Consider the following 19,022-nt stretch of genomic DNA (forward strand, 5'->3'; position numbering starts at 1 on the left):
TGCCAACCTGAGGGGCATTCACGAGCTAAGTAACCCACACCTCCACAGCGACGGCAGGTAAATCCCCTAGAGTCGTGCTGTTGGTATTCCTCTGACGGTGCTGCAAGAGGTGACCTTATAGCACGAGCAATCAGTCTGTGTAGCTGGTCTTGATGATAGGATGGCTTTATCACTACAGGATGCAATGGTGAGTAGGATGCTGTCGCCGTAGACTAAAACACCCCTACAGCCACAGCCGCCAACACTCTGGGCTGTAGAAGGGTCGACATTTGGGCGAGTTGGTACTGGTTGAACATCTTGAAGGGGCAGCGCAATATGACGGAAGACAGAAGGCAGGAACACACAGGACAGCGCTGAACTCGAAACTAACTTTAGTCGAAGGCATACACAGACTTACGTACACAGCCCATAGCCACGTGCTCTCCCATCGATGGCATCATTATCAGTGCGCAGGCAAAAAATGCAAAACCCTATAATCTAATACTACACTATGAGGCGTCTTAAAAATTCAAATTTACTGTCATGCAAATTTAACAATGGCATGCTTACACAATGCAACCCTTTTTTCTGATATAGTAGGCCTCAATAATCTCCCTCGTGGTCTGATTTTTATGCGTGGAAAATATTGTGGTGTTTCTATAGATTGGAGTGCTGGGCTGCGTTCCGGGCAGGCCAGTCACATTCCCAGCTGCCTGGAAGGCAAAGTCCCTTGCCACTTGGTCTGTCAGAGGCGATGGCTGCTTGTGTTCCACCCGCCTCCAAGCACACTCCATGAGTCTGTCTGCTGTCTTAGCCAACTTTGCAAGATTGGCAAACTGTTTGCCTTCTACCAAGTCTTGGAGTTGCGGGTGCATTTGCCACAATGCGCGGTCAACCTTTTCCAATTCTGAAACTTTGCCGCCAATCCAGTCATATAATAGGCAGCGATCGTGTAAATAAATTCCTTTAAATCTTATGCTTGCTGCGTGCGGAGCTCAAGTTCTTGGTTCAAGTGACGCTTCACATCAGTAGAAGGGAATTCCGCAATGATGGCCACAGTAAATTTCTCCCACAATGCAAATGTGGTCACGAAGCGCCACCATAACTTCGCGCTGCCCTCTAAAGCAGCAGGCACAATGTGGGTGAGCCTTTCATCGGCGGTGACACTGGTGACCAAACGTCTTCAGCCCATCCAAAAACTCCTTAGGGGACTGGATGTCATTGAATCCACTGCACAGGGTCCATTATGAAATTAATGTGCATTTTCTGGGAAAAAATAGATTTATTGACCAGACCTGTACAAATGGTTAAAATTCTTCAAAATACTCTCCCCCTGCATCAATACACTTGTGGCCACGCCTGGAAGGCACCCTGAAAGTCCTCGACAGGAATGTCTCTCAGGAACGCTGCAACATGCTTTTGGATGTTTTCCACGGTCTCCCAATGCTTTCCTTTCAGCGCTCTCTTCAGTTGGGGGAAACAAAAAAAAAAGTTGCACGGAGCCAAGTTGGGACTGTAGAGAGGATGGGGTACCACCGGCGTGTTGCTCCGGGTAGAGTGTACTAGATTTGGAGAGTGGGTCCAACGAGGGCTCCGCGCTGAGGCATCTTTTATTGAAAATCCAGAGGGCGCCACCGTCTCCTTCTTCTGGAGGCCACGCCCTCGCGCGCGGCGCACGCCGCGGCAGCGCCGGTCGGAGAGCGTGCTGAACAGAAGCACGGCCGCACGGCCACGGTCGAGCGCAGCGTTGCAGTTGCGTTCGAGGATGACCGTGCCTGGATTAGCTGAAGTCACGCAGTCAGATGGATCGCGTTTACAGTTTGCTGTCCTTACCTTATGTGTGTGTGTCACTGTGTCATGAGAAAACGAAATGCATAGCTGATATTCCGAAGAAATGGGGATCATGTGCAGTAATGGGATGAGTTACAGGAATTAATGAACTGTGTGGCATAATTAGGTGTTAAATAAAAATTGATAAACCTTTTTCTTCCTTTCTCAAGGCGATATATTGAATGCTAACAAAATTTCCCCGATGCCCTAATAACGGCAGCAATTTGAGATTTCAGCACATTTTTTTTTGTAGGTTAATTGTGGGTTTTGAAAATATTTCCGGAATAGCCTTTTTCTTCCCTATTTTTATGCGTCATATACGCCTGAGATGTAGCTGGTTTTCCAGACCCCCTGCGTGACTAAAGCGAAACACATTGTTTATATATTTGCTTCGATTAGGAAGCATGTTTATTGGTTGTCTGTCTTCAAGCTCGCGCAGGTTTCCATTGACACATGCCTCCAATCTGAATGACCGTTCAACTGAGAGAGAGAGTGTTCTCTTTGATGACCGGCCTTCATCTGTTGCATATGAGGTCGGTCTCTTTTGCGTGGGCTGCTCGGGTGTAGGCTGCTCGTAGAGATAATCCTGAAAATACGGCAAAAGATTGTGGGTACCGCAACAGACCGAAGCACAGGCTTTCCACGCTGTGTAGATACTTCCTGGCCTTCAATGATATGCACATAATGCCTCAGTATGTACTTTGCATCAAAGTGCAGCTCACGAATGGAGTCGGTGACTTCCAAAGGGCCGATCGGTGCTGTGAAGAATGAGCTCCTGCACGCGTCGCCGTTCTTCATCTTTAGGGACTCCGAAGAGCGAGAGCTTGGCCTGACCTTTCAATCTACTTATGCAATCCACTATACAACAGTAGTTCTTTCTACGAAGTGTGCTCATCCTCTCATTCTTCGAATACTGCCAAGTCGCCGAGTTAAGAGATAAACCATAGACATATGCTAGGGCCGTCTGCGTGCGTAGACATTGTGCAGGCGGCATCGTTTGACGGAAGCGAGGAACCTCAATTCATGGCAAAGCAGTAATTTTATTGCATTCTTTTTTTACATACTAGGTACAAAAATCAATTAGAGAGAAAATGATGAAATAAACGCAAGCGCGACGGCGTGTTCAGGAGACGGTGGTGCGTCGAGCAGATGACAGCTGGGCACCGCCGTAACCACCGTCGGTAGGTGTGGTTCCGCCGCGCCGTCGAGGCACCGGATTGGCCGGAACGTCAGAAGAAGGTGACTGCAGCGCCACCGCAAATTTCAATGTTTTTTGCTTCACTCTCGCCGCTTGTCAGAGCCTCCACTGGACCTACTCCCTCATTCTAGTACACTCTACTCCGGGCCAGGAAGTTGGTAACGATAAAGGACGTGTGGCTGGGGGCATTGTCATGGTGGAGCTTGACCATGTCTTTGATGTCAGCCCTCACACGTGCGACCCGGCGTGTCAATCTCTTGAGCACCTCCAGGTAAAAGGCTGAGTTGACAGCTTCTTCCTGCTGTACAAACTCAAAATGGACGATTCCTCGGGCGTCAAAGAATACAATGAGCGTCATTTTGCTGCGAGACTTGCTCATTCGCGCTTTCTTGGGGCGGGGGGATGATTTTCGAATCCCTCTCCTCTTGAGCGTGCTCCTCGCTTCTTGTGAGCCATTTAGATAAGACAAGCCACTCAGTGTAGGCAATGTTATTCATTTTTCAAGCAAAGTGACCTCCTATGAACGAGGAGAGTGTTTGATTGGTCTGTTCAGACAACCCTGTGGATGACTGCCTGATGCTTGCATCGCCGGTTATGCAAATTTGATGTCAGGAGATTGGAATAAAAGCATATTGGAATAGTTTTACGTTATAGGGCCCCTGCGACCCAGAGACTACCTGTTCCAGAAGCACTTTGACCTGGTTTGCGTTGCAAGGACATGGACAGTAGTGTACAATGGAGCTGATCTAACAAGGACCTGAAGAACTACTCTATCCAACAATGCTGTGCCAATTAATTTTCCTGCTACTTAACAGTACACATCCAGGAAACAGCTCTGTGGCAGTAGTTTACAAAACACTTCCAAAGAAAGGTGCGAGCGGCAGAAATCGGGAACAATAATAGGAAGCAGCAAGTTAATGACTCGCAAGTTATGGGGAGTATAGTAGCTGATGCGTCAGCAGTAGAAAGCAAGCAGAAACGGGTCAGCACTGCCGACACAAAACGCACGTCAGGTGTTGGCAATCGCAAAGCGAAAGCAAAGGCAGGGAACTACAAGAACTGCACTAGGAAGTGCATGTTGTGCAAGAAACAAACTCTTGTGATGCCGGAGATGGGCAACAAAGCTACAACCACGACAGTGCAGCTGTATGCAAGCTCTCACTAAAGTGAAAAATGCATCAATTGACGAAGCACTTACAGCATTGTCTTCAGCACACACTATGAGATGCTCTGTTTCGCCACCCTGCCTACAATGTTTCGGCCATGCAATATTGCCAACGTGGCCAGTGTTCAGTGTCGGAACCTTAGTTCTTTTTAATCTTAAAAGAGCATCCAATGGTAGTTCCACTAGGACCACCGAGCCTGCTTTGATATTGCTACAGGTCTTTATGAAAAAGTACCTAGAAGTCGATGGCCAAATGAATAAGTTAGTATTATGGGAACAGCTGTATTTTCAACAAAGCTTGGAATTTTGATTTTGATTCAGTAGACTAAGCTGTCAATGCTGTGTCGTATGAATAGTGCCTTGCACTGAGTCTGAGGTCAGTGTGTTAAAACTGTCCCTGAGGGGTGCCTTTTCTCTGACATACACCCTAGGAACACCTATGTCGACATATCCAGCCACTGGAGGCACAAGGAATGTTTTGTGGCTGGAATCCAGTGAGAAAAATTGACTCGTCATCCTGACCCTGCGAAAGTGGATGGCCAGCGAAACTGTTAGAAAACGATTCAAGTGCTGTCGATGGGGATATGAAGTGTTTTATTGTTCTGCCTAGTCTTATCACAACACGGTTGTTGAGCGTTACGATTTTGCACTCTTCGACGCTCATCGTATTCACGCTGCTCTTCGTGAGTCTTAACTTTGCGGGGTCTACCCATTGTGGTCTTGCCATGAACTGAATGAGCTAGCTGCTAGGCAGGTCTCCCTTCTATATATGAAGTGTGATGACGTCACTCGCTGATTCGTATGCTGCTGTTGCCCCTTTCCCACCGGGGCTGCTTAAGCAACCGTAATCTTTACCGGGAAACACACGCGGGAAGAAGAAACGGGCCTCGCATTGTTCACAGGTGCCTCATCATCCATCGTGCGGTTTTGATGCTTGTTTTGTGCTTTTCTTTATTGAAATGAATACTGAGCTGTGTGTTGTGTGCCTGATTTCAAAGGAGATCTTGCTGTGTAAGATTGGCAAATACACTTCCTATTCACCATAGGAGGCTTCTTAGGAAGAAACAAGAGTGTAGGCCATACCTATTATTTTGTATATCCAGCCCTCAGAAAATGGCAGCCATAAGGAGTGCAAGATACACAGTTGTGAAGATAAAGAAACAACTGATCAAGGGAATATACTGAAAGAGAAATTAAATAAGACGAGAACAATGTCTGACGCAACAATGGGAGGAAAACTTGGCAAGCTTAACTTACAACCAGCTTGGTACACACTCATAGAAGTGTGCTTGTCAGTGCCCAGAGCCACCACTAAAGGGAACCAGCAGTACACTGAATTGTGGTTTATGATCTGCCTCTTTCTCTACATATGCAGTTCATATACCTACAGGCTTTTAGAAGAAAATGACTTCCTCCACCTTCCCAGCATTTTGAGAATGAAGTTGAAGTCTCCTGCAAATTCTGCAAGAGATTCTTCACTGCATTAAAAAAAAAATATAGGTACCAAGGACTTGTACCAGCAGCATGACATTCTCATATTCAGTGAAATTCAGGTGCATCAATACATGAACATTCACTCAATAGCAATGACATACCCTGGACTTACTGACTTAGGCAAATCTCTGCCAGACAAAGAATAGTTAGCAGACCAAGGACCCAGGATATTATGTTCCACTCTTTTTAAGTGCTCTCACAGCTGATTGCCATTTTTGCCAGCAAAGGGCCAACCAAAGGGATTGACCACACTCGTCCTGTTATGAAAACGATATTATTGCTATAGCCATGAGCCTTCAATCATGTTTTGATTTAAGATAGAGGGTCGCCGTAAAATGTAGAAGTTCTCAATCAGTGGCAACTTAGAAAACGCCAGCAGTTCGTTCGTTTATCCCTTGATGATGACTACAAGGTGTTCATATTCTCAATTGTCCCACACTTATCCAAGTGCATTCAAAGCTGACTGCACACTCAAAAACCCAAGTTGATGTAGAACACATTTTCTTGGCCCTCTATGACAAAATGCTAACTGCAGACGACATAAACAAACCATAATCCTCGTGCGTGTGCCCAAAGCTGTCATTTGCGCGCCCAAACACTAGAAATGCTCAAAAACTTTGGTTGACACTGGTGGCACAGTTTTTCATCAATGGTGTCGCAGGTGACCTACCTACTGTATTATATGAAGCAAAGTGTTTTGGGACCACAGGGGGGAAAAGTTTACATTCAGGTTTAATGACCCATTTGATGTGTTAAACTGGCATTTTCCCCCACAAGACATAAAACAAGATGGCAAGTACTTCTTAGCCTTATGGGCTCGAAAGTTCTTGGGAAAGAGGATTGTCGGCAGAAAGAATCCGCCTCTTTCATTTTCCTGTGCCGCCCTCTGCCGCACATTGCTGAAAACGTTTTGGAAGGGTCCCGGGGCTTTCGCCGGTTGATTTGTGTAGCTGCGCCCACGTTGAGTGCACGTCGGTTGTTCGTTTCGTGGATCTCGAATCATTATTAATGGCTTCTTCGAGACAGCATGTCGTTCCAGAAGCCATGTAGCACTCAATGACTACTGGGTGAGCACACCTCAGTGCGCTGTTCTGCAAACAGTGCGGCCAATAAAGGCATGCTGAGTTCCGTTCGGCGGCACGGCTGCCTTGGAATTTGTCACTGATTTCTGCACTTAGACATCACTTTTGTATTCTTTTTTACACATTATTTAGACGTTTCGCATATTCAAAAAATTTTCGAGCGCAGCCTTCTGCGTCGGATTTATTAAAGCGGTGCACTTGTTTACATCGACATCTACAGCCGCAGGTCGTTGTTATTGTCAAATATTGTGGAAAAGGTCCATTGCTGATATGAAATGGTGTCAAAATGTAGCAAAACATGCATATCTGCGCATATGTGCCATGTTGTTATACCCCGAGACGAGTCAATATGAGCGGCCGAACCACTTAAACAACGGCAACTGTGATCCAGATACATATATTACCGGCTGTTAATTAACTCATTCTCACTTTTCTTTAACTCCATCATACTTAGCTTTAGCGTGCCATAAAGCATTATTAGAAAGAACTGTGCTCGCGTAAGTGCTCATTTGTAGGCCACGTTGTTCTCTCACGAAAACGCGCGGATGCCATCACTCACACGGCGTTGGTATAAATGAGCGAGGCGGTTGTTTATGCTGCTGTACACCGAATACACCGTCTCTTGTTTGCCGCTTAATGCAGAAGCAAACAGTGCATCTCTGAAATTGAGAAATGTGTCGGCAAAGCAACACGTACAGGCCCACCCATATACGTAGCGAATGTGGCCGACAGCCTACAGGTACGGTGACGTACAGATGTTGGCACAGCGCTGTGTCCCCGCTTACCGCTTATTATGTACGCGCCGTGCGAAGTGAAGGGTAGCTGATTTCAAATCACTAAGGCCAGAACTGAACTATAAAAGCAGTTTCGTTCGACCTAACTGCTTACATTTCAGGTCAGGTTTGCCGGTAGCGGGTGCACGAACTCGACAGGTTAACCTTTGCTGGACAGGATCGACATTGGCTCAAACTTCGTGGGCACGGCTTGAGAGGGTTAAAGCTTGTGCATTTCAACTTGGTAGGCGTGCTTGACTCATCTTGAGCCCGATTAATTATATATAGAAGCGAAGACGTCGCTATAGTGTTGTCGGTTCGACGGCCGATCACGCAGGCTTCGGTCGAACGACGGCTGGCACGCTGATTCTGCTGGTGCCGTCGACAAGAAAGCCTGTCGCAGTACAACTCATGCTCGTCGGTTGCGTCGTTGTCGACCTGGTATGATAAGAAGGTGTCAGTGGCGCACAATAGTCGGTCAATCATAGGAGTGAGTGTCTTGTCGGTCTCGTATTGACCCAGCGGTATCGGGCCTTACGAGTACATGCAGTCAGGAACACGCTGCCATCACCAGCAAGTGAAGACCGACGCTGCAAAAAGACTTTGTCAGCAACGTGATGTACTTAAGTGTCACCCAAGTGTAACGCACGGATTTTTCTTTAAATTAGCGAACCATTCATGAAAGGCGGCAACTACCTGGCTCACGGTGCAGTCCGGACAACTCGGACAATGGCCTGGCCGCTTTCTATTTTAAAGTGGAGTTGCGGTCTTACGCTATGCACGTTTTCGGCACCGCACAGACGTCAAGCTACCAGTAGAGTTTCAACGCGGCACACAGCATGAGTGTTTGCAGCAGCGAGCGTCCGAGCGCTTTCTTTTTTTTTTCGGGGGACTTCCCAGCGCGCAACCACATGCGCGTCCCTTCCAAAACGTTTCGCGACTAATCCGCTAGGGCAGGGCGCATGCGCCGTCGCGCCATTAAAGAACCGGATTCCCAGAGAATGCTTTGTAATGGTGTCAGCAGCTGAGGGATTTTGTGTAACAGTTAGGTCTATGTTGGAGTCACTTACTCAAAGTACGCCTCTTCAGGTATGGGCCAACATATAGCTTTGACCAAGGCATCTCCGAGCACATTTTTTTGGATGGTTCACCATGCTGGGATAAAGAATGGCCATTATTCTACGCACACTTTCTTCTAGCTGTATGACATGCTGTCCTTTTGCTTCCCACTAAAGCCCCCAATGTTCGGGAACTGTAGCATATTACAGACAATTGTGATCATCGTCCTGTCAATTTTTTAATCTTGCAACAGCCTTTTGATCCATTAACAAAGAATTGGAGCTGGAAGAACTCAAGAACAACCTTGATATGTAGATGAGGAAGTGGAATGCAAGACCCTCTTTGACATTTGTATTAAATATTTCCTGCACTTATTAAGAAGAGAATGGGAACAAGACAAATTATTATATATTTAATAATGCTGCATTTCCATATAGCCCAAGTTTCTGCAATAATTACTGTCCTTTTTCATCATGCTTAGATCATACCAGAAACTGCAAACTGTATAGTATATTGCATCACTGGCTACACATTTCGCAACCTCGTAAAGGATATATGCAAAGAAATGTAGTAGTGGCCTTGCAATAAGACCAGCCCGACGCTTTGCTTGTTAACCTGATGACTTGAGGCAAGTTCGTTCATCCCGCAGTTGACATGTTCTGCATGCTGTAATCAGCAGAAAGGGTCTTTCAGAAGAACACTACAAAATATCCTGCGTGCTACCTTACAACAGAGAAGCTGCTGGAGAAGCACAGCTTTTAATTTTCTTGTCCTGCGCACAATGTCAACATAGTCGACATTGTGCTAGCACAGTTTGCACTAGTATTTCTCCATGAATAGACAGTATGATATAAGTACAGAAAAGCAGTATAGCAAGCAACCTTGTAGCAGCCAATTGCACAGTTTGAGAAAGCTAGCTAAGTTTGTGTAAAACCATGCTATTACAAAAGCCACAGGGATATGTATTTTTTTCCCATCAGTGGACATTTCTTCTGGCTTACAAGTTGCTTTCATTTCTAGACTTTTCTGCCTCGTGAATTTTTAATAAAGTAGCACGGAAAAAAATGGGGCCTTCTGTCATGGAGAGTTTATTAACGACTACACACACAGATTGCATGGAACAATATATGCATGGGGGTGCATCATGGTTCATAAGAAATAAGCGGTCTTTCAAATTCAATCAGGAACACAGTGTACAGTGACCATTGATAGCAACTTTGTTCAAATAGAACTAGCACAATTAAATTGCCAGCTTCAGCAAAAAATCCAGACTGAGTTGTGGGGTCTTGCAAGTTCCCTTCTCTAATATTCCTTACGCCACAGACATCCTTCCTTGGAGGGCTTGGTTTATCGCTCTTAGCGATAAATATTGAGTGTATGCTATTGTTTTGCTTTATTCGCTCGAACCTGTCATAGTTGTGTTTACTTACACTGCTGATTTGGGATGCATTGTCTAATGACAGAGTGTGGCTAGAACTGGAACTTGCCTTCTGCCCTAGTCATATACAGAGCATTCCCCATAGTGTGGCATTCAGTGGAACTCTTGCTTTGAAATTGCTGCAAAGCACAGCAGCAATTGTAAACCACTCTTTAAACTTTAGTGAAATAAAGTTAGCGTGTCATTGCAACTGCTCTAAAAAGTGCAGTCTGCAACTCATGTGCTCAGGGCATGTCAGCCCCTTGGCATACTAACCTCCTAATTGCAAGTGCTAGCTTGTAGCAGTCAGCGTTGGTGAGATACGCGCTGAGCACCATGGTCCAAGCACCTGTCCTTACACTGTGCTTAGTGTCTTACAAAAATCACCACCCAAGCACTCCGTACAGATGGTTAACCAGTAAAGCTGAAACCTGTGGCCCCGGTGTTTATCACTCACCGGCTTAATCACGACAGTTCATTAAATGATGGCTTGGTAGGTTGCCGGATCCTTGGTATGCACTTGCTGCTTGCACTCAACTGCACGAGCCTGTTCTTGTGCCTGGGTAGCAGCATTAGCACAGCATAGACGAGCTCGTTCCTGGTTGTGCTCGCAGTGTTGCTGATTGAAAGCTGCCGGCTCCTCAGGAGTACGCATGACACGTGGCCTACTCATTTTGGATCCGGAGAGGAACTGCTGCGCGTGCACTCGGCTGCGGCGGAGAACAACAATGTCGCTACTGGTGCAGCCATTCCATCACCACCTAGATAGCACAAGACCTTTTCACTCCAATCCATCACGTCATGTTACCTGGCCCTACTGCCATAGAATCTAACAAGAATGCTGCCGAGTAGGCAACGGTGATTTTGAAGTCGCCACTGTCATCACGCCAGCCTTGTCAAGGGAAATTTCGGGCCAGGTAGCGCGACGTCATGTACGGGAGTAAACAGGTCTTGTGCTATCTAGGTGGTGTTCGCTAGTCGCGCGTCTCTCTCTCTCTCTTCCCCCGCTCGCACGCATGGGGCTGCGCCAGAGGAGTTTTTGGCATACAGGCGACTGACGGATGGATGGACGGATGGACTTCAGAATAGTGGCTAGCCAGGCTTGTTGGTACAAACACATTATTTTGCAAATAACACAAATAACGGTGCTCCTGGTACAGCTAGCAGAAGACATGTTAGCGGATATGCACCAAAGAAAGAAGATATGCAAAACCAAGATGAATAATTCGAAGACGGCTGTCATTCCCTATGTGCACAGGGTATCGCACATATTGAAAAAGGCCGCGGGAAGGGCAGGTGTTTCGGTTTTCTTTAGCCCCAGTAAAGCTTAACACCTTATCCAGAAGGGTAAACGAAGACAACCCCCACAAAAAAAGGTTGCGACAAGAAGCATCAGGAGCCCTTCACCAGCTGCATCACAGGTGTTGTGTATGAAATACCCTTGAAGTGCGGGCGCTCCTACATAGGACAAATGGGATGCTGCCTCAATGATTGCCTCTGGGAGCATCCTTGCTCTGCATTGCAGGTAATGTAAATGCATCCTGTATTTTAGAAGAGTCAGTCATCCAAAAGCACGCTGACCAGTGCACGCGTGAAATTATCGAAGCATTTGCCATCACCCAACGTGGTCCTTTATGCATCAGTTCACCATCCATCCAGTTACTAGACAAGGAAATCGCGTGTCTGCAAATTTAACCGATCTCCGACCACATGTAATCTCAAGTCATTCTTTTCGTGTTTCCATTTCATTTATGTTTTTACTATTACTTCCCTGACTATATATTCTGCGCTCGTGCAATAAACCTACTTGTTGGAAGTCTCGGCGCCTGTGTTGTGTGCCTCTTTCTGTGTCCCGTTATTCGCGCTGTTTGCAAAAGGACGGACGGACGGACGGATGGACGGACAGACAAATCGGCTAGCCATATACAGCTTCACTGTAAAACTGTTATGTTCTGCCGCAGCTAATTTTGCATTGAGCATATTGGAAGTTGTAAACTGGGTGATTGTGTCAAAAGTTCTACGACTCCTGTTCGGAGGACGTTATGGTAATACTCAAACAGGAGAAGGTGGGAGGAGGTTCATGGAGCTGAAATTTGCACTGTTCCAAATGTTATATTTGAAGAAAACTATGAAGGCTTTCCAGTGGGGGATGTTGGGAATGCTTCACCATATAAATAGATAGTTGAACAATGTTTACCCAAGCGTTAGTTCTCTAGACATATATACCAACATTGTTGGGGTGTGCAGGGCCTAGTGAAGCAAAATTTGTGTGGCCTGTTTTGCCTGTGCTCCTGCCATTTGTAGATATGTTTTCTGCATGAGGTATGCGTGCTATAACAAGATTTGTGCTTTGCTTTTTTTTTCTTCAGTGCCAAGAGTTAGAAAAGCAGAAGCAGCTGCAGCAAGAAAATCAAGCTTCTGGTGCTGCTAGCACATCTGCCACAGGTTCCTTTAATTTTGAAGCTGAGGTAGAGTAGCCCTTTTTATGATTTGAAAAAGTGAATCTACAATGTCATTTTAACTTGCCACAACTACAACTAAGTGTAGGAATGGAGCAGTCATATTTATTGCCAAAAGTGTTGTCTCCAATGTGGGGATCACCTGTTAGTGGTTGATTTAGTGAGAATGCTAATCATTAAGTTTTGTGAAGAAGTAGCATGCTCCCTTTTGGGCTCTTTTCTACCCTATGGGAATGAGGGTAGATGAGAAGCTTGGTCTATGCAATGGAAAGAGTGGAAAAATTTGAACACAGTTCAGAGGAGGAGCACCGAGAACTAGACTTAAATGCAGTTGCAGTTGCAGCCATGGAGACCAAGGTTTTCAAAGGGGCCCTTAATCCCTTTTTTATTGAAGTGAAGAAAAGTATTTGAAGTGAAAATAGACGATTTCAGAAATGCTTTGCCGTAAAAAGTACTTCAATGCATTCAGAAGAAGCGCAGTTATTGACAATCAAACGCGGCAACCACCGTGCTCTCATTTCTTCTTCAATGCCTTGCAATGCGAAGGCTACGGCGGAGTTGGGTATGCCCACAATGCTCTGCCTTCTAAATGTCACCATGGCATGCACTTCAAATTTCATTTTGTATGTTAATGTAGACTCCACAGCTTTCGATTTTAGTGCCTATGATGCACTAAATGTAAGCCAAAAGTGGTTGCCCTTGGCGAGCCGCAGCCAGTAGACTTATGGCGGCAGCACACGGTGGCCATGGTATCTACGCTGCATAGCCGATCGCAGCTACCAGAAGCAGCCGCATGCGAGAATCAGCTTTATTACAAAATAAAGCCGCGGGAAGAGAGTGAGGAGCAGGCTTCTGTTTGAAAAGAGAGTATTGTAAAGAAAAGTGACTTCGTGCTCCGCTTGAGAGCTTCACACACCGCATACGACAGCAAAACATGGCTGAGATGTTCACAGCAGCATATGCAACCTGCGGAGTATGTTATTTCACCAAGCCCAAGGAGTCGTTCAGGGCCCCTTTAAAGAAAGGAAGGCGGGCACATTGTTCTACTACAATTGTCCAGAAAAGTGATACTGTGTTCGACCATGTTCCACCATCTTGCTAAAGTGAAAGCTATTAGATGATGTGTACTGCTACAGCGCAAAGCAAACATGCCACAAAACTGAAACTAGAAAATATGTTGGTAGAGAAAGCAGAGACAGAAGGGATGTCTGAGTGTTTGAGTAATGCCCAGAAAATTAACCGCTTCTTGGCTCGCCCATATGTCATCGTTTCAGTATTCTGTGGCATTCCTAATGGAAATGTATGTGATGCTTCAAGATGTCAGGTTTTGAGGCATTGATCTTCTCGGCCTGATTTTTAATTTTCATTCAGTAAGTGCTTGAAAAGCTGCATGAATGCACAAGTCCGGCACTATCATAATTTGTAATTTCCTGGTGCCAGGCGGCTTCACCAAAGAATTTCGCAGTAAAGGCCTGGCATATAGCTCGCTACGTTTAAGATGTACCCACCAAATGCTGGCTCCATGTCCCAAGCAGAAGCGTAGGTGCGTGACTTGCTGGCAATTCATGATTGTTGCTGCATCAGATGTGTTAAATTTGCTGTAGATTGAAAGATTACAGTTTGTAACAAATGATGGGGAACAAGTGCAGCAGCTAACTTGAGACAGGCCCTGAATGCCATACAACACTTCAACATACTAATGTGTGCCATTTTTAATGTCATTTCTGTGGAAGAAGCCTTGCATAACCGATCGATTGGTTGAGCTTTACTGTGGTGACATGCGAGAGTAGGCACGAGCTTGGTGGTTCCCTGAGGTTGAAGAAGTTCAGGAGCCCCTGCCCATTTGGCATTACAAAGACGATTCTCATTCCTTTTCACAGTTGAAAAAAATTATGAACGTGCTATTCAAGCTGCTTCAGCGAGAGTTCAGCAGTCAAGAAACCTACTCAAGGAAGGAGGCCATGCAAATCATTCTCGCCACTATCAGGGTAAGCTCACAGTTTGATAATGGAAATTGCTTCTGATATCATGAAAAAAATGGGACGGCATGCACGCATGCATTGGCCAGTATTCTTTTAACATATTAGTAGTAGCAATGCTCGGCGAGTCTTGGCCATGTTGTCGAACTTCTGATAAGGCCGTCTTTCTGTACATTACGTGGCATGGTGAACCTGTTCTAGATCAGTTTTGTGTGTTTGAGAATGGAAAACGGTCTGGTAACATTTCTGCAACATTTTTATCTGGCCTGTTTTCTTTGTCCTTGGTTTCACTGAGTGCTGTGTACTGGAATGTTCAACTACTTCGTTTTAGTTTGCTAAAAAGCACATTGTCTTTATGGGGAAATTAGCAGCTAGATGTTTGCCTGGCCTTCGGTCTTGTTAATTATTAGGTTATTTAGGTTGGCTGAGCATGCATCATGATTGCTGTTCATGACTTTCATTGTGCTTAATGGTGGGAGAATTGATTCCTTTTTCTCTCTTGAACCTGTGTTTCTAAAACTTTGGGTTAAAAACCTGCTGGAAGGAGGGCAGTTTGCACTGTTGCTACTGATTTACCAGGGGTATTAAAAATTTTCAAGCTGGATCTGTTAACAGCAAGCACTGATCAAGGATTTGCAATGTCAAACATCTGAATTTGTACGACTTCTGCAGTATGAAACAGAAGCTGTGTTTGAACTATGTCCTTGCATAGAGAAACTAGGACCTAGTGGACTAAGTGTCATTATTATTAGAGCCATTCCTGAAAGCACACCTTTTTTGTTCCAGATGTTTTCTAGCTTATTTTGTTGAGCTGCACGATAAACTGTGGAATAAAACTGAGATGTCAATTCTCTGTGGAGCTTGTGTAAGAGCTTGTCATGAAAAACCAGCGGAATGCTTGAGTTGCGACATTTCGTGTTTCTGGTGGATTGCAACAAAGCAGATTTTAGGGAGCACTGCAATATTAAGTTATCATCAGCGTGCTCGGTATTATCGAAGTATGTGTGAGAGATGGTCATTTTTCACTATTTACTTTCTTTTTTAAACTAAAGAGAATTATTTCAGCTGTGTTAGTAAATTATGCTTCCACAATACCAAAAGAAAGCCACTCTTGCCATGCGAAGAGGATGGTAAGCCAGAAAGGACACGGAAATTAGACTGGTCTCAACGCTACCTTGAAGTTTCTGCACTAGCATGCCGTGATGTCATGGATTTTAACAGTATCTGCTCGGGCCTAGTTATTTCTTTATTGGTAAAGATGGACTACATTGTATTCTGAAAGAGCCTAAGACTGAACTTAGTAAGTTTCAAAGACCTTTACTGGGCCACAACATCCTAAATACCAAAAAAATACTTTGCATTTTGGGACGTCACACTGACGTACTTGCACATGTGTTTCAGTGAAAAATTCAAGAAATGGAATTTTGACCATCGTTTTTTTCTTGCAATCAACCTATTATTGTGATAGTGTGATGGTTCCAGCAGGTATAGATGCAAGCACATAAAAAAACGAAATGCACAGGACAACACTGGCGTACAACTGAAGTTAATTGTCGACAAATTGTGTAGATTGCCACCATGCATCCGTAGCGCCCACACATAATTGTGCGCCCAACTTTCTGATGTAGAAAGCTTAGCATATCTCTTTCCAGTCTACCGCGCTCCGTCCCCACTAGTCTACGCTCATTACAACGGACCCACGTACAACAGGCTTTCGGATATAACGGACCATATTTCAGCCTTAGTTTGTTCTACCTATTTTATTAATGCAACGCAGTTTGCTTTTAACGAACCGCGCTACAACGGACTATCGGTTACAGCGGACAAAATTGGTGACAATTTTTGTCAAAATCGGGCGTATAAAACGGACTTTTGCCGTGTCGACACGGGCTGGCAACTGACTTGCGAAGGTCAGCCGACAATCGCGGCTCAATATATTGTGCGCGAGGGAGGGAGGAAAGCGGGGCGGAAGAGCACCGTCTTGCACGCGAGAGACACGGGAGGGAGGCGAGAGGAGGCGAGAGGCGGGAGGGAGGCGTCGTTAACGACGCAGCCACGCGTGCGCCGTATCTTGAAAGTGATCTGCGATGTGGACAAAGTGGCGCGGGCGCCGTACATTGAAAGCTATCTACGATGTGGACGAAGTTCGCGCCCGCGTGGGCTTTTTCTTCATAGAGATCTGTGCTGTCCTTTCGATGTTTAGTTCGCATTCAGGCAAGAGAGAGCACGAAGGTCAATTCGCTCGTTGTTGGTGCCATGCTTGCTTAATTTGCTATCCCAATCGATGCTTCGACTTTCGGGTGAGACTGGACTTTTTGTTTGTTTTTTTACTTTGGATGTTTGTCACTCCTTCTTTGCAATAAAGTTGTTAGACATCGCAACGAAAGTTTTGGAAGCGAGGCGTTTCGGATATTACGGACTTCGGATGAAACGGGCATTTTTTGTCGGATTATCAGGGTCCGTTGTAATGAGTCACCTGTATTGAAACACTCGCAAAGTCTGAGCTGCAGCCACACTTCTTGCAGTGGAAAGGCAAGTTCCTTCTTGTACCAGCTGGGAGCTCGCACATGCGCTCATTGATGCACCAGGGCCAACGTAGGGTCAACCGCAAGAGAGAGGCATCTGATAAATGACCGTTTCGTGAAAACGGTGGTGTACTTTTTCCATAGCCACTGTTTGCTTCTTTCTTCTCTTCTGCGGTACTTTTGCATAACCTTGCTAGTTTGCTCAATGCAGAAAACTCCAGCGCAATGCCATTCCTTGTGGCCACACAATTTAGGTTGTGAGACAAGCCGTACAAATATGGCATCACTTAGACCTTTTTTCCCCCCCAAGGATTTGTTTTCCGCAGCCTTCACAGGTTCTTTTTTCATCATCTTTCTGAGCAAGGTTTCAGCAACAGCCGTCAATAGTGAGGCTGGGTATCCTGCACACGCTAACCTGGCTTCCTGCATCAAAACTCTCCTGCATAGAGTGGTTGCAGCTCTTGCTTAGAGCATTCGTGAAGCACAAAGAAGCTGTACCTTTCTTGATCAATTTGGCGTGGAATGATTCACACAGGAGGAGCACTTTTTTCAATCTAGGGCAGTAACACCAACATACATGACACTCACTTCGAAAGTTAATAACCAAATCCAGAAATCTAATCAAGTTACTTTTGCAAAGTTCATATGTCAACCTAAGGTCCCAGGAAGACGCGTGAAAACAAGTTAAAATCCTTCTTGCATTTGATTCTAGGCTGTCGTCAGGGTTCAGCCTTAAAATCGCCGATATATCTAAAAATTCTCACAATTCTTTTCTCCAGCAGCCTGTCATTTACATTACTATCACACTTGGATAAAAAATTGTGACACAGAACAGGAGCAACCTTAGATCTGATGCAGATGCCCTTTCTCTGAATGAAGGCATCATTGTTATAAAACACTACGGTATTTGACAAGTAAAACGTAATAAGTTCCATAAAATAAACTGACAGAGCACATGAATTCATAAACCCTACTTACATCCCCTAGTTCTCCAATGAGTTCGTGTATGGCTGTAAACAGGTCCTCGTGAGGGATAGAATAGAACAAGCCCTCAATATATACAGATATTGCAGCATTGGCACATATTTCGCTAGACTTTAGCCAGTACACAACTTCCAAGGAGCTCTGGACATCAAACAGGTCCGAGGTATCCAGAGCTTGTAGCACACTCCGCAGAGACCCACTAAACACTAACTGCCAAGAGCCTCTTTCTGTGATGATAGCCCGAAACGAGACCTCTGGCTTGTGAGTCAGCTGTGAAGAACACTCAGAACATCTTCAACAGAATTTGTTTGCACTAAACTTCAGTTCCAAGTCCAGCGTTGTCCTGCGGGTTTCTTTTTTCTATGTGCTCACATCTATACCGGCTGGAAGCATCACACTATCGTCACGCACCAACTGGCCCAAAAAACAGCCCTACTCAATTATTGTTGTGAAATTAACGAAAATTGAGTTTTGAAAGGATACTTTATCGGTCTAAACTGATTTAGTGCTTGTATTTAGTGTCCCTTTAATATCAGTGCCACAACATGCCTGAATTTTTTAGGTAATGGCATCACTATTTTTTTGCATGTGTGTGACTGAAGGTGGCCGTACTTAAAGTGAGTGCTTCAACTGCCACTTATGGCCTGCACTACATATTGACTTCATCTCAGGATTTATTTCTAGCAGTGTTCATCACACACACACACATGCACGCACACACACACACACACGTACACACATACCGGGTGTCCCACTTAACTTTAGCCAAACATTAAAAATATGCAAATGCCATGTAGCTGGACAGAACCAATCTAATGTTGTTTGCCGTTGCTTGGAGATACTCAGAATAATTTTTACATTCTACCTAATTGCATAATTAGTCTTAATTAATGAACTTCTCAAATATTGTAATTAGATTAAGTGTCAATGAGCCAACTGTAGAACAACATGAAAAACTCCCGATACACCTTTTTGCTGCTCAATATGTGCTACATAAAAGTGCATGTATTTGCGAGCTTCTTTTACACTCTGAAAAACCGTGCCTTGAGCGGCCAGTTGTGTGGCAGTTCTGTGTGTA

The 19,022-nt window shown here is 45.1% G+C and overlaps 1 protein-coding gene across 1 annotated transcript in view; it reads left to right on the forward strand.

Moving 5' to 3' along the window:
• Positions 1–19,022, forward strand: part of LOC142571031 (uncharacterized) — a 133,962-nt gene that overhangs the window by 87,169 nt on the left and 27,771 nt on the right. The window contains exons 25-28 of the mRNA XM_075679356.1: positions 2,527–2,677; positions 3,108–3,278; positions 12,367–12,465; positions 14,337–14,444. Coding sequence (XP_075535471.1) covers positions 2,527–2,677; positions 3,108–3,278; positions 12,367–12,465; positions 14,337–14,444 — 529 coding nt within the window. The remainder of the gene's footprint in view (positions 1–2,526; positions 2,678–3,107; positions 3,279–12,366; positions 12,466–14,336; positions 14,445–19,022) is intronic.

This window comes from Dermacentor variabilis, chromosome 1 (assembly GCF_050947875.1).
Source record: "Dermacentor variabilis isolate Ectoservices chromosome 1, ASM5094787v1, whole genome shotgun sequence".
Classification (NCBI taxonomy): domain Eukaryota; kingdom Metazoa; phylum Arthropoda; class Arachnida; order Ixodida; family Ixodidae; genus Dermacentor; species Dermacentor variabilis.